We start from the raw sequence: 16,116 nt of genomic DNA on the forward strand, positions 1-16,116 counted from the left end.
TTGGTTAAACACACTGGCGTGTTTGAGCGCCGGCTTCGTCACCATTTTCTACGCTCAAGGATATTTTCAATCTAGCATGGTTTTCATTGCCACCAACCAACCCCCTCCTTCTGAAAAAATGTTTCTCTACTCTACAGTAAGTCGTTATTTCTGTGAAAATCCGAGAATGACCGCGAGCTACCGAGCCGGCCCCGCGTTGAGGTCTCCGCCGACGAGGGGTTGCCCCCGAAACGTGCCGCAGTGCACGGTGCGTGTCAAGGCGACGCTGCCCGGACCCTGTCCGGCGGGTCCTGGGCGGCCTGCCCTGCCCGCCAAGGTCACGGACTAGACCTACCGCAAACGCCAAACCGGAAAATAAAATAAAAATAAAATAAAAACGCCGGCCGACCAGGATTCGAACCCGCGCCTTCCTCGCGCGGCGAAGGCGGAAACGCGGCGCCTCTTCACGCCGAACGAACGGGGCGCGTTACGCCACGGGAGAGGAAAAGTGCGGTGGCGAGTGTGAGAGAGAGAGAGTGTCAACAGAGGCAAGGCCGAGCGGGAAGAACGCGTCATTTGTAACGAGCGGCCGATAGACGTTATCGGCGGGGGCGTGGTGGGCGCGTGGGCGCGGAGCTGGAGGAGAATGCCAGGAAGGAGAAGAGAGGGCCGCGCGGGGCACTGTAGGGCCGCCAAGGGCCCCGATTGTACTCCACTTTCTCTCGCAGAATCTGCTCCGCAGTGCGCCCGCGGACCCGGCTCGGCTCGGTCCGGCTCGGCTCGGCCCGGCTGTGCGCTCATTAGCTACGATATTGTTCCCCGTCCCGCACACACCTTTTCTCTCCTCCGGCCGACTTAATCAACCGCGAACTTGTCGCCTCATTACGACGAGCTAGATTGACGTTAAATTGCGACGGCGTTGTCCGAAATCCGAAATCGTGACCCCAAGGCGGTCTACCCGGCGCCCCGTGGCCGAGGACGGCCGGGGCGGGCCGCCTGGCGGGTAGGCAACCGCCGCACACCGCTGCGCTGCATCCGAGAAGTTGCCTACCTCGCAGGCGCTACCTCGCCAGTCCTTGTCTTTTTTCAAGCGCGTTTCACCCGCCATTCCGGCATAACAACTCCGATGCGCGGACGAAAACGACGAGCGAACGGCGGGCATCAAACAAAGCCAGCCTTTTCCGCAAAAAAAAAAAAAAGAGCCGTCCTCCGACCGACACTTTTTCCTATTTTCATCGTTATTTTCGTTTCACACGGACTCGCGCCGCGTACACGTGCGTTTTCTCGACCAGACTCTTATTTTCATCATTGTCTTTTTTTACACGCGTCTCTCTCTCTCTCTCTCTCTCTCTCTCCAGTGCAAGGGCGGTGCGAGGTAGGAGAAGGCAGCCCACCGTGTGCGAACGCTAAACGAGCCCTACGCTGTCGGCACACGGTCCATTAGGCCTCGAGTTCAATTTTAGTTCCCTTTCCCCTGAAAAACAAACCGTCGGCGAAATTGTTCTCGGCAGCGCGCAAGGACCGCGACGGCAGAGTCCCCTTGACGCCTCCAAAAGCCGGGCGGCCGGGCGAGAAGTTCACAAACCTCGGGCCGGAAGCCAGCGTGGCGTGAATCTCTCTCTCTCTCTCTCTCTCTCTCTCTCTCTCTCTCTCTGTGTGTGTGTGTGTGTAGCACGCGTGTGGGCAGTATTGGGGCAGAGATCGCCGCCGTGAACCCACGAAACCAACTCATTCCGAGGCGCAAGCTGGAAACCGCACACGCACTCTCACACACACACATACGCGTACGCACGCACACACACACACATGCGTCTTCCCACCCGGCTGCAGTAGGGGAGGGGGGATTTTTATTATGATTAGCTAAACAAGCTTTTGCGCGAGGAATTCCTCCCCCCCCCCTTCTCTTTTCTTATCGGTGATCTACATGGGGAGGTCGTTCACATCGCGCCGCGCCCTGCACTGTTCAAAGAGTCTTCGTCATTGAACCACCACTCCCTTAATGTGTGTGTGTGTGTGTGTTTTAGCGACCGATAGCCCCATCGGCAAGGCACTTGCGGCACCAATAACAGAAGCCATGCTGTGTGCATCAGGCCATCAAGCCGATAACACCACAGTAGTTCTGACACTGTCCAATTTTATAATATTTTTTGTAAATTTTTATTTTAAAAAATTGGTTATGGCGGTAAGTTACCCGCGGGCCGCATAGTAATGCACTCACAAAACTCCGAAGGTGTCTGCACCGCAAGTAGTAAAAAGGCTGTCGTGGTCTCTTTCTGTTCTCTCCTGACGCGTTTGGGACTAGGCACGGCGCGTGGTTTGATTTACAGGTTACGGCAGGCCGGCAGTGCGGCGGGCAAGGTGTCTTACAGCGTACCGCCGCCGTGCTTACGGCATAATGCGACCTCACTGCCTGCATGGCCTGCACGGCCTGCACGGCTGCATGGCCCCTGCGCGCACATAAACAGCGCGCATCGCGTTCACTAACGTGTGTGCGTGTGTGCGTGTGTGTGTGTGTGTGTGTTCGTGTGTGTGTTCAGAACGGCATACCAGTGGACAGTGGGCAAGGCAACGGCGCACCGGAAAAAAAGACCTGATATCCTATGCTGAAAAACGGGGTTCCCAAATCCAAGTTCCGAATCGTTTTGCGCAAATGTGGGCGGAACGGCACAGGGTGTTTTGAGTTGTGCCGGAGCCACCCTGTCGCGCCGAGTGTGTGTTTGCACGGGGTGGCGAGCAAGTGGCAATAAACGTCGGCCGGCATCACCGCGGCGCGAGCGGCGGGAGCGGGAGGGACAGCGTCGCTTCGTCTCGCTCGCACTGGCGGGGCGTCGCCGCGTCGCGTACAGGGGTGCGAGAGAGACGGGGCAGGGCCCTTGGCAGCATCGGCAGGCCTCGGCAGGGCCTAGCCTGGCGGATGACAAACTCTTTATGGTTTTACGGTCACATTGAATGGTCGTCCGCCGTGTTGTGTGGAGGCACTGCACTGTAGGGACGTTCGGCACTGCGAGGCACGGCACTGCAGGGCACGGCCTGGCGTACGGGAACGCATAAACACCGCCTTTACGGCATTCTGCACCCCGGCCTGACAGGCCTAACTGAATATTAAGCGCGATGCACCGCCGGGGACGGCCGGGGACGCCCCGCGAGAGCGAGAGAGAGGAACCATCACTCTTCCGGCCGGCCGACTGCCGCTGCAGGAGCGCGGCGGAAAAATGGAGGCCGGTTCGGCCCTAGTGCGATATCGGTCCTGGCCGAACTGGTTCCGTGTCTCTGCCAGCCTCTGCCGGCCTGGCGGGCATTCCGGCCGTACGACTCACTCCCGGGCAGGGAGGGGAGGGGAGGGGAGGGAAGGGGAGGGGAGGGTTTCGACCCAGCCGCGGCCTTAGACCAGCCAACCCGCGGGAGACTTTTTCAGACCGTCGAACCTGCCGGGCCTGCCGAGCGATTCTGGAGATCGGTTTGTCGCTCTGTCCCTCTCGCACCCTTAGGGGGAGCCCCATGAGTGCGAGAGGGACAGAGCGACTGGCGGCGGTTTGCCTCGATTTGCATAACGAAGCTAAGCACCGCCACCCCACGCCCACGACGGATTCGTCGCGGCCGCGGCCATCAACGCGTTGCAGGCCGTGATGGTGATCGCATCGGCGAGGATCGCAGCCAGGATAGCATCGATGCCGGAGTCTTGGAGGGGCCGCGTCGCCGTCGGCACGCCGACGGCCAGGTCCGCACCGCGAGGACGTTGCACCTTGAGTGCGCCCCGCCGCCCCGCCCCGCCCCGCCCCGCCCCGCCCCGCGCCCGGCGCGCCGCGAGGTCCGCGAGGCCGGGGAGGGGAGGCGCGGCCGGGCGCGGCGTGTACTCCGTGGTGCCCGTCGAGGAGTGCAGCGGGAGGAAGAGGGAGTCCCGGGGGAAGGGGGCAAAGGACATTGCTCTGGCAGTTTACCGCTGGCTGCCGCGCTCGAGTCGACCACGCCTCGCCGCGCCGCGGGACGCGCGGGACCCGCCCTTGTCAAATCCATACCCCTCGCCTCGCTGCCGGCTAGAAAGGCGAGCGACCGCCTCGGGGCCGGGGTTCGATCCCCGTCGGAGGCAGAGCGACTTTTAGTACCGACTTTGCCTTTTCGGATACCTCTGGGTTTGTCAGTCAGACTATATCCAGAAGAGGCGCTAAGGTTCCTGCGCACTCGCGCAGAGCGCTCCGGTGCGTTAATTCCGAACCCCCTCATCCGCGTCCCACTCGCGGTCCCGCTCCACTCACACTCACAGATTACAGCGCAAAAACGAGCTCCTCAGCGCGAACGGGATCGAAGACGACCCTCCAGGGTTGGAGGAGCAGGGCGAGCAGGGCAGGTCGAGGCCGCTGCATGGAAACTTGACGAAATGGCCAATCATGCCCCCTCCCCCTCCCACGGTTATGGTCACTTAACATGTACTCTTGGCACTGGACCTAACGTCCCTTCTCCCCCCTCCTCCCCCCGCCCCCGCAGCACAAACACGTTCGCAGCGGGGCGCTGCACTGCCCGACGGGCCCGACGGGCCGCGAGGCACGACAAAAACTTGCAGATCGGCTTATGAGGGACAGGGCCGTGTCTGTGTCTCTAGCGGTGCGGGCACAGGCAGCGCGATGAAGGATGGATCAAAGAGTGAGAAATGGACACGCGACGTGCGCGCGCGCCACACACACACACACACACACACACGACGTCTATTTGAATCGATTTCAAACCTTACAGCCCGACGGCGGGAGTGAAGCTGGACGTGCCTCATTAAGTCTCGGGCGCCCTTCACCCCCCCCCCTCCCCCGCATGGATCTCTTAGCGACTTTTACGGTAACTGGGCACGGCCCAGCATCCCAAGCAGTGCCGGGGCTGCTTCCTAGAACGCCACAAGGACGGCCCGGGGTTGAATCTGAATCTGGAGGTCCTGCTGCCGCTGCTGCTCCGCGACGGATAGACGAAAATCAATAACTAGGTTCCAAGTTAGGGGTGCCAACTTCGCTTAGCTAGGGCTACCGTCTGGACGAAGGTGGTCCGCGAGACGAGTGGCAACCCGCGCGGTCGTCGGAAACCCGAACCCCTTGGCGGGAGACACTCCGCGACGCCACGGCGACGCCGCGACCGGACGACGAGCTCCTCGAGGGCCTCCTTTGTGGCGACCGGCGGAGCGGCGGAGCGGCAGAGCTCCGGCCGGACTCCAGCGTGCGGGTCTCCAAGCCTTGTGTGCAAATGAAAAGGGCAAGTCGTGCCGCGGGGCGGGGTGAGGCGGGGCGGGGCGGGGGCGGGGGGGCGGGCGGGCGGGGCGGGGCGGGGCGGCACAGAGAGGTAATGACCAGGGCCTGGTGCACGGGGCCACCCCGGGGCCACGGGGGCTCTCAATCTAGGGGGACTTGAAGGAGCGCGCCGCCGTCGCCGTGGATCGCGAGGGAGTCCCTCCCCTCCCCCTCCCCCTCCTTCCCTCCCCGGCGTGGCTCTGCCGGCTTTGCATCGAGCGGCGCTGCACGGCGGAAAGGAGACACGTCGGGGGCCGTCCGTAAACACACCAACGGTGGGACTCGTCCCCTCCACACAATTCGGTCTGCTCTACTCACCCTGGCAGTGGAATCCATCGCCCTGGTATCCCGGGAAGCAGGTACACGAGAAGCTGCCGAGCGTGTTGGTGCAGTGAGCGAACACGTCGCACGGCCGGTCCTTGCACTCGTTCTCGTCTGCAACACATCATCAGTGTCACAGGTTCAGCAACATTCTCCTTCCTTCTGCTAATTTTTTTTTTATTTTCAACGAAAAAATAAAGAGTACAGCAGTAGTACGTCTCGTAAAAGAGGAGCGACAAGGGGCATAAAAAAATGCCGGCTTGATGAGCGAAAAATTCAGCGACGAAGATGCTGCACTGGGGAAGTAAAATAAAATAATAAAAAAATAATAAACTCACCCGGCACTTCGCAGCCGCAGCCACCGTACCCGTCGTTGCAATGGCACTGGTGGTCCAAGCACGCTCCGTGCTGGCACCGCTTACCGTCGTCCTTGCCACAGTCAGCTGCAACAAACAAACAAAATGAATTAAATTTATTTTTAAAAAAATTCATTTGTTTTACAAATGAAAAATGTGGTGCCGGCTCTTGTTGCAAATATAATTGCAATAAAAATGAAACGAAAAAATCCCCAAGTTGACTTGGCAGAGTAGGCGGAGGGCCGAAACCGGAAACACGAGCGCGAAAGTGCGAGGAGGAATGCGATAAAGATCGTTTAACGCTCTGCATCTTCGTTGCAGTATGCACGCGCCGGGCACCGAGGAAAAAATAAAAATAAAAGAGAACTGCGGGAAAAAGAGGCAAAGGACGAAAAGCGCGAAGGCCGCGCGCCACATTGTGCATCAGGACGTCTCGGCCGATCGGCCGGGCACAATCACCAGTGCCACCACATTGGAAAAATAAAAAATAAAATGCTGAAACGAAAAACTGCACAAGTGCAAAAAATAAAGTGGTTCCCAAAATGTTGTATTGCTTCGTAATAGCACGTCGTAGACCACGCATGCCAACCTGACTACGTTACTAAGTACAGTTCTACTCCGGTGCACCCTAGGCCAACCTGCTCTCGTCTGCCAATCAGGCCGTCTGCCTGTCTGTCTGCCTGCCGATCCGTCCGCTCGCCCACTAATAACGCTTCCGGCCCCACGCGACGGGCGCCGCCGGACAGTCTGTCTCTCTCGCACTTGTACGGAGCGCGCCACGAGTGCGAGAGAGACAGTGTGCAAGCATTGGCAGTCGCGCTGCGGACGAGGCGGACGCCGCACCGTACATGCGGCTGAGCCTCATACTACTCTCTCAAAATTACAGCCAGTTTTGAAAAAATACATTTCTTGAAAATGAGCAACAATTACAAATGAGCTACACCGGAGGAAAAATACAAAGTTCGAAATGTGAGACTTGAATTTTTGAGCCACATTATTTTTTTTCAACAGTAACCTTCTGCTTTAATCTAAAGGGACCTTTGCGAGCAGTCGGCGTGCATCTCATTCAGGGGCTTCTCATTAGCCAGTGCACCTGCATGCACTGCATCCGATGCACTACTGCATCCCGCCGCCATCCTCTCTCTCTCTCTCTCTCTCTCTCTCTCTCTCTCTCTCTCTCTCTCTCTCTCTCTCTCACTGGGGCGTTCCGTAGGGCAGGAGCGAGACAGAGAGAGACAGAGAGAGAGAGGGAGGCAGTCTTGGGAAGGAACATCAGCTCTTCAGGCAGCACCGAGGCCAGCGCGAAAACACTGCTGGCAGTCCTTCCCGTCACAGTGTACCAGAGTATACCTCTACCGGACACACAGGCGCGGTAGGTTAACTGTAGCCTTTTCCGCCACTGTTCAGACAACGGCGAGTCGGACAAAACTCTGGCCACCTCACGGACTCGGCTGATACAAAACGGCCGACACGTAACGCACTTTGTTGTTGTTGTTGTTTTTGTCTTTACTCGGCGTGCGATCAAAAATAATGCCGGTGCTTTGGCTTGAGAAGGACGAAAGGTGTCGGGAGGGGGGGGGCGTAGCACATGTCCTTTTCCAGAGAGAGAGAGAGAGAGAGAGAGAGAGAGAGAGACGCACGGCGAAGCAGACCGCGGAAAGCGCGACCCTTGACCTTCGTGCAGTGACGGCGCCGCAACGCACTCACACAACGCGGCATGGAAAATCTTTAAGTGCGGGGAAATTTTTCTGATCCGCAGCACCGAAACCTTCCAGTGTACCCCCCGCCCCACCCCACCCCGCCGCGGTTAATTGGAGAAGGAGCAGCAGCAGATTAATAGCTCGAGATAACTCGTTATTCGCTTATCATTTCTTTTCCATCCTCTCTTTTTCCCTTCTTGATCCGTAGTGTGTGCGTGTACGTAGGGCCTCTCGTTGCGACTCGGCCGGCCCTAACTGTTGTTTTGGTCTCCGCGCTCCGCCAAGCGGGCCCTGTGCCCTGGGCTTGGGCCCTGCTCGCCCGGCCAGCCCTTTGGGCCTGCCACTGGCCCCACTGGCCCACACGGTCGAGTGCGGATCCTTCCTCACGATAGGCGCCAAACTTGCCTCTCTTTTATCGCCCGGCCCGTCCCTCCCCGCGGAACGAATGCCAAACCCCCGGCAGCCCAAAAACGCAGCAACCGCGCCCCACCGCCGCCACAGTTGGGGCCTTTTACTCCGGCCGGACACACTGTAAACTTGGCGAAACGACCGGCGTGCATTTTCGGCGACCGCAGCGCCGCGTGGGAAGCTGCGGCTAGATTTATTGGGCACGCCGGCCAGGGCGCGGGCTGCGGGTTCGATCCCCGGCGAAGCCGGATCGCAAAATGAGAGCCTTGAATTTCCTCCTTTGTGCCTTCCCCCTGATTTGCGTGTGTAATGAAGGACGTGACGCAACGCGGGGCGCGGCAAGTCGCACACAGTTTACAACGACGCCGAACAAAAACGAGAAAAAGCGGGGCGGGCGGGGGGATTCGAACCCAGGAACAATGCGTCGGATTCGTGGCGTCATCCCGCAGCTCAGCTCCCATGCCGCGCCTCCGGGTAATTATTTTCCCACTAAAGCAAACCAAAATCCCGATGGCGGCGCCGATAAAGCCGAGGAGCGCGATGAGCCGGCGGCACGTCTGGGAGTGACGGACGGACGGAATGACCGACTGACTGGAAGTGACTTAGAGTGACGGACGAAGAGACCGACTCGGTAAAAGTGAGTGACGACGGACAGTGTGACGGACAGAGTGACCGAATCAGTAAAAGTGACTTGAAGTAGTGACGGACAAAGTCACCGTGACTCAGAGTGACTTAAAGTGACGGACACAGTGACGGACACAGTGACACGAAGACGCCCGAGTGACGAGGCCGCCCAAATGTAACGCGCGCCGCGGGATTCCTCCTGCCGAGAGCGTTAAAGGGCACTGTCCTCTCCCAGCGCGAGGCGCGCGAGGCGCACAGAACCGGGGAGAAGCAGAAAATAAATACACGGGCAAAAAAAAGGATGAAAGACGCGAGATTCCCTGTCCCCTTCGCCTAATTGTAGTGAGTCTCGTCATTTGCAGGCCTGCCCCATTACGGTCACGCGCGTCAGTGTGTGTAGGTGTGTCGCTGTGTGTGTGTGTGTGTGCGTGCTCACGCCGAAAAATTAGCCGCGGGACGTGGCGCCGAGTGCTGCACAGTGTGGTGCACAGTGTGCCCGGCCGGCCGTGCAGTCGGCCGGCCAGCGGCGTAGCCACACGCTGCCTTTCCAGACGATGCCCCTATGGACGCAGTCTCTTCAGACCTCCAGGCATTCCCTCTCTAAACGTTGCATCTCCAGACGATACCTCTCTAAACGTAGCCTCTCCAGGCGTGCCTACGCTGCCTCTCTAGACGCTGCCTCTCCAGGCGATGCCTCTCCAGACCGTTGCCTCTCCAGGCGATATCCCTCTAAACGTTGCCCCTCCAGGCGTTGCCTCTCCAGACGCTGCCTCTCCAGGCGTTGCCGCTCCAGACGCTGCCTCTCCAGGCGTTGCCTCTCCAGACGCTGCCTCTCCAGGCGTTGCCTCTCCAGACGCTGCCTCTCCAGGCGTGGCCCGCCGCAGCATATGGCGGGATAGCAGTGGCGTGCTGGCAGCCAGCGAAGCGGATCGGCATCGGGGCTCGACGGCGCTGCGCCCCGCCGACGCCGTCCACGCGGTGAGGCCTGCAGCCAAGGTTGCCCCCACGGTGCCTTCACCTTGAGAGAGACCGTCATGGGGAACCCCTCTGTCCGAAATCGCGTGCGCCGTCTCCAGCGTCTTCGCCGTCCTGTTCGTGGACGAGCCGCGACCTCGCACACCTCCGCGGCGCCCCGCGAGTGCGAGCGAGACAGAGCGACGCGTTGGGAACCACCCCACCCACGCGCGTCCACGCCGTCACAAAACCGCACTCAAAGGCCTAGCGGGACGGCTGTCCCTAGACGGGCGTTAGGCGGTTCGATTCGAAAATAAAACGCCGTGTTTATCTTTGAGTCGAAAACAGAAACGTCTTGCCAGTGTCGTATACTTGTCGCGACTAAAAATCGGAAGTTCCGTTGCAGCTGGGTTAGTGCATCTCCACTCTGCGCATTTCCTTTACGGGGTCGATAGTCCGAGGACCGGATTGACCTACACGCAGACGGGCAGGCAGACAGACAGGCAGACAGACAGACAGATAGACAGGCAGATGGACAGACAGACAAACGCGCTAAGTGCAGGCCACGCACTGCATGCCACTTTGGGCCGGGGCCAAAATAAAATGGACGCGCCGCCGTGCCTCGTCCGTGCCGCCGTGAGCGTCTTAAAGGCGGCTGGAATGACTCGGACGCCTCTCCACACAGCGAGAAGAAAAAAAACTGTCTCACAAATCCTATTAAACGTCGTTCGGGCCCCAATAAAAGGCTTGTAAGCCCAAGCGACTACCGAACGCACGCACGCCGACAGGCCGGGCCCAGCCGAAGGTTAAGCATTCCTCCGATTTCGGATCCATTTTATTCGAATGAAGACTATAAACGCGTCAGGGGTCCTTAAAGGCGCTTCAGTCAGCGTCGCAGGGATAATTTTACAGGTCCCAGCCGACGAAAATACTGCGGGGCACCTTTCCTGGAGAGTACCCCGCACGCGGAATCGACAAAAAATTAAAATACATTTCCCACAGGGTACCCCCACACACACGAATAGGTCATAAACGCGAGCGACTCTGAAAGAATGACGCTCCAGTCTCGTCTGCTTCAACGATTCCCAAGATATCTGGTTTCAGATGCCTAATCCCTGACGGGGTGGCGCGAAAAAAAAAGCAAAAATAAAACTCGAAGCCAAGAGAAATATAAAAAAGTCACACTTACTTGAGCATTTCAGTTCCGATCGGAGCTCGTCTGAGCCCCGAAAACAGTCTGGTCGTCCATCACATAATTTGGAAACTTCGTATAATTGTAAAACATCTGTAGATTCGTTGACCTGACACCCGAAGTACCCGTCCTCCAGGTTCAGGAAAAAGATTTCTCTCTTGATGCCGAATCCAATTCCTTGTGATAAGACCTGCAACACAAGAGCACAGCGCGCATTAGGACTGATGACTTCGTGCACAATATCTTCCTCCATCGTTAACTCCCTCTCACTCACACTCACACCACCACCACACCGCCACCCACACTGCCGGGTTTCAACACAGCTAATCTGGCCAGGTGACTAATGCCCCCCCCCCCCCCCCCGAGACAAAAGATCCAGATTGGAGCCGCTGTTCCATAGAGCGCGCCGCCCGCGAACTCGAGGGTAGGCAAACCCGCCCGGCACGCTTGGCTCGTTGGAGGGCTCCTGCCGCAACGGTCGCCGGGGGGCTCCCACCTCGTCGGTCGCTCCGGGCGCTAAGCAGCGCCCCTGAAAGTGTGCCTAGTGACATGGAGATAGAAAGATAAGTAGGGAGGCCCACTAATTGGGGCAAAACGAGTGTCGGACGACGCGCGGGAGCAGAGTGGCGGCAGCGCGGCGACAAAGAAATAATACATTTACCGCCGTAATTAGAGAGAGACAGAGGAAAAAGAGGGCCGCGTACCGTGAGCCACGTCGCACGGCAAGAAGAAGAGCGAGGAGAAGAGGCGAAAAACAAGAACAAGAAAAACAACAACCCCGTCTGAGCAAGATGCCATATAGCAGCTGACAAGCCGAGTGCGTCAAGTGCATCGCCGTGTCATAACTCGCCGGGAGGAATAGAGAGAGAAATGGGAATGGAGCGAGGAAGGGGGCCGGCAGCCAGCGCCTTATGATTACAAGTTTGGATCCAAAATGATGCATTTCGTGGGGAAGACCGGGACGGCTCCAGGTTGAACGGCCGTTCGCCGCCAAACCAGTCGGCTTGCCAGTCGGCCACGATTCACTAGCGCTCGCCCAGTCAGCCGGCCCGGCCCGGCCCGGCCCGCTGGACGTAATTCAGACATGATTGCCGACGGAGAGGAACGAGATTCATCGCGGCGCGGAGGAGGCAGTGCAAGGCGGAAAAAGAAGTGTGCAAGGCGGTGCACGAAATCGCCCGGCACTGCAAGCGACGTGTTAACGGGACGACCCTTGTCCAACAAAGGCGACGTCGGCCACGGCGACGCGATGCCAGATAGGAGCCACCGATGCCATCTTGGCGCGTCGCGGCGTGGGACGGGGCGCGGCGGGCTCTGAAATATCGTCCATCGTCCGCGGCCGTATGAGACGAAAACGGTCTGCTTAGCATAGACAACAACGGCCTGGGAGAGCGGCGGACCTAGCGCCACGCACCGCTAGATTTTTCATCCGATTGGCGAAGGCCGGCCGGCAGCGTGTCGCCACTGTAAACATACCCGCGAGTCGTGCGGACAGAGCACTGCGTGGAGCGGGGCCCTGGTGCGCTCTGCAGACTGAGAGCAGTTTTCGTCGCTCTGTTTCTCTCGCACCTAAAGGGGGCGCTCGCGAGTGCGAGAGAGGCAGAGCGGCGGAAACGACTCTCGGAATGAGTCTGCTGAGGCCGACGGGCGTGACACGCCTCTGGCCTAGGCGGCCCGGGCGACGCCGGCGGCACTCCCAGAGGAGGACCGCAACTCCCAGCCCGCGGCCGCACAGTGAAGGTGCCTCCGGGCGCGGCGCGCTGCGGCGGCGACGCGGCGTTTGTTATTCCGTTTGCTGTTTGCATAACCCGAAAGTGAAAGCATTCATTACCGGCCCTGATCGGGACGAAGTTATGACAACGAGGAAAAAATTAAAAGGCCGTAAAAAGGGACGATTGGCGGCAGAAGAGCCCCGCGCACGCAAGGCGCTGTTGTTTGGACCGACCCGGACGGGGTTCGGGACGGTACCCGTCTGTCTGTCTGTCCGTCCGTCCGTCCGCCCTCGCCACCAAACTGGTTCCGATCGAGTCAATATTTTGTCAATCTGCTCGTCTTCATCAAGCCACGCTAATTCGGCTAATCGGCCGTGCAGCCTTTAATCAAGGGCCTTGCCGGGCGAGCGGGCGACGCGAGGGCCGTTAGGAGGGACACCTCGCGGTGGAACGACCTCGTTCCCGACAACCTTCGTGGAACTACTCGTTCCCTGGCGCTGGAACAGCCCAGGGAACAGCTAGGCGCACGTTGGGAACACGACGGAAGCGTTTAGCTGGGGCCAGCGGGCCCGCGGACTGCACTACGGGACGGGCGTTGTCGTCCACCGGACCGGCACACTGAGAGTCGTTTTCGTCGCTCCGTCCGTCTCCGTCGCACTCACGGGGCGTCGCGTGCGGGTGCGAGAGAGGCGGAGCGGCGCAAACGACTCTCGGCATCAGTCTGCGGAGTGGAGATGGCAACGTCCCGGGCGGTAAAACACTCGGCCGAAACACTCGGACGCGCTCATTTTTCCACCGCCTTCGCGTTTCGCGGCGTTTCGCGCTTCGCACGGCGGAGGCAGTCCCGACGATGAAGTCGTCTCGACTTTCGTGCGCGGCCAGCCAACGGCCAGCCAACGGCCAGCCAACGGCCAGCAGCACAAATATTATTCATTTTCCGTGCGATTCCCGCGACCGATAAGACCACCGCCACTACCCCGGCAGCAGCGCCGTAAAAAGACCTTCCACTGGGAAACCTAATATATTTAATGGTGGGGCGTCAGGGTGCGCCGTTTATTTTTTTTTTAGGAAATTGGCCGGGAAATCGGAGAAGCGCGTGTGCACGTATGGTCGCAACCCGACCGACCGGGTGTGCCGGGGAATAGAAGGAACCGACTTTGGCGGCCCTTGAGTAGCTAATGTGAGTGTGTGTGTGTGTGTGTGTGTGTGTGTGTGTGCGTGTGCACGGTGCGGGTCCGGCCAGGTGACGGCGGCGGCGACCAGAGAGGCCTTGGACTGAATGCATACAGGCGGCTCTTAGCGGTCGCTTCGGTCCATTCCAAGTCCATTCCGATCGACCGGGACATCTGCTCCGGGATCATCGCCAAGGGCAAGTGGGTGCTGGCGGCACTCCGTCTCTCTCGCACCCACACGGGACGGCCCACGAGTGCGAGAGAGACAGAGCGACAAACGGCCCACTGTGCGCCCGGTACGCGCGGTGCGCCATAGCGGGAGCTGCGAGAAGTCAGACGCCGCCCCGGGGTGTATGTACGCTGTAAGGGGGAGGGGGGGGGGCTCGTGACGGAGGTGACGGAGCCGGCGCGGGTGTGGCGCTGCATATCAAGCAGCAGCAGCGGGGCGCGGCGGGCTGGTGGCGACACACGCACTCCCACTCACCGGCTCGAAAAAACCCCGGCAGGCGGGGGAAGGGGAGGGGGGGGGGGCAACGCGCGGAGTGCCTGGCCCGCTGCAGCCACGCGCGGCAGGGGGCACCCGAGGAATCCCATTCCGGCAGTGAGGACCGCGCCTAGCGACGCCTAGCGACGCCCAGCCACGTCGGTGTGAATCGGCCGGGCCCACCTGACGCGGCCAGCCCCATCCCAATCACGCAGCCAATTAAAACCAGCAGACTGATTCCGAGAGTCGTTTTCGTCGCTCTGGCTCCCTCGCACCCGTACGGGACGCCCCGTGAGCGCGAGAGAGGCAGAACGACGACTCTCGGAGTCAGTGTGCCGGTCGGCATGCGTACGAAGACAAGGCCTCGACGAAGCCAATCGAGTGTGAACGACCGGGGCGACACCCGCTGCTACACTTTCACTGATCGCTCGCACTTTCGTCCATTGTGAAGCACGAGGCCCTGCAGCGGGCGGGCCGGGCTGGCTGACATTCATTGAGGGTGTCCCGTCGACGGGTCCACAGGGCCAGCAGCCGGGCGGTGGGGCGGCGCGGCGGTGCACCCGGCCCGGATGGGGCATCTCATCACGCCTTACTTGGAAAAACGAAAGTGGCCCGCCGCGGGGCAGCCGGGCAGGCAGGCAGGCAGGCCCAGCGCAGTGGCCCGCTTTGGACCGCAGCGAGGCAGCCCTGACCCGGCCCAACCCGCACTGCCAGGCACACCGTATGCACACACTCACTCACTCACTCACTCACTCACTCACTCACTCACTCACTCACTCACTCACTCACTCACTCACTCACTCACTCACTCACTCACTCACTCACTCACTCACTCACTCACTCACTCACTCACACCGGAAGTGGAGACAACAAGGGAGAAGGGAAATCGTACGGCGTTCACGATTTTGAGGGCTCTCACAGTAACGATGAGAGGAGAGAGAGAGAGAGAGAGAGAGAGAGAGAGAGAGAGAGAGAGAGAGAGAGCAGGAGGCTATAAATGAAGTGAGAAAGCAATATATTCAAATGGCGCTATCCGGGAAGTGTCAACCACTAACGGGAGAGCGAGCGAGGCAGCACAATGCAAATCGATTGAATATTATTTCGGCCGCAGAGTGGGGCCTCACGCACCGCGCCACAAACGAGGGCAGTAATAAATAATAACAATCACAAATTGCAAAGTCGCAATCAGATGCTGTCTCTCTCTCTCCCTCCTTCCCTCCCGGTCGTGGCCGGCATGTCATGATTGTTTGGCCTGTTCTAGAGGAATGGTACAGAGCCGCACGGTCACGACCGGGTATCTCAGAAAGAGAGCGAGAGAGAAAGATAGACCCTCGCCGGAGGAGAGAGGGAGAGAGAGGGGGGCAGGCGAAGGACACGGCTCCAGCTGGATGACGCCCGATAGGTATAATGAACTACACTGGAGTCTGACATCTCACTCCGTCTCCGCTGCACCCACGCCCAACTTAACTGCTGCAACAAGTCCGGGACATTCCGTCTGCCCGTCCGTCCGTCCGCCGGCCTGTCCGTCGGCATGACATGTGCCATCCCAGAGGCATCACCGTCTCCACAAAGGGCTACAGGCTGCTCTCTCTCTCTCTCCCTCCCTCTCTGCGCCCAAAGGAGCGCTGGGATGTGTAGTGCGTGTGATCCGACTGCAACACAGTGTGCCATACTGCCTGTACACTGTGCGACAAGACACGGGGGCGTTCCCACACACGCACGCGCGCCCACGCACACACACACACACACACACACACACACACACGCGCATAATGACAGCGGAAGGTTACGAGGTCGCGGCGTAGGACATGCAGAGCCGCGGGGCCCGCTCCACTACACTGGGTGCGCGAGGCGAGCGACCGCCACTATCGCCGTTCGAGGTGCGGGCCTCTGGGGCTCGAGCCTGGTCCGCCACGTCGGCGGTGCGGGTCACGTGACACAAAATTAAAA

The 16,116-nt window shown here is 59.6% G+C and overlaps 1 protein-coding gene across 1 annotated transcript in view; it reads right to left on the reverse strand.

Moving 5' to 3' along the window:
- The window catches only part of LOC117639676, a 127,759-nt gene that overhangs the window by 79,979 nt on the left and 31,664 nt on the right, over positions 1–16,116 (reverse strand). The window contains 3 exon segments of the mRNA XM_034375552.1: positions 5,562–5,678; positions 5,903–6,007; positions 10,796–10,988. Of these exon segments, the coding sequence (XP_034231443.1) occupies positions 5,562–5,678; positions 5,903–6,007; positions 10,796–10,988 (415 nt within the window).

This window comes from Thrips palmi, unplaced genomic scaffold (assembly GCF_012932325.1).
Source record: "Thrips palmi isolate BJ-2018 unplaced genomic scaffold, TpBJ-2018v1 HiC_scaffold_11, whole genome shotgun sequence".
Taxonomy (NCBI): domain Eukaryota; kingdom Metazoa; phylum Arthropoda; class Insecta; order Thysanoptera; family Thripidae; genus Thrips; species Thrips palmi.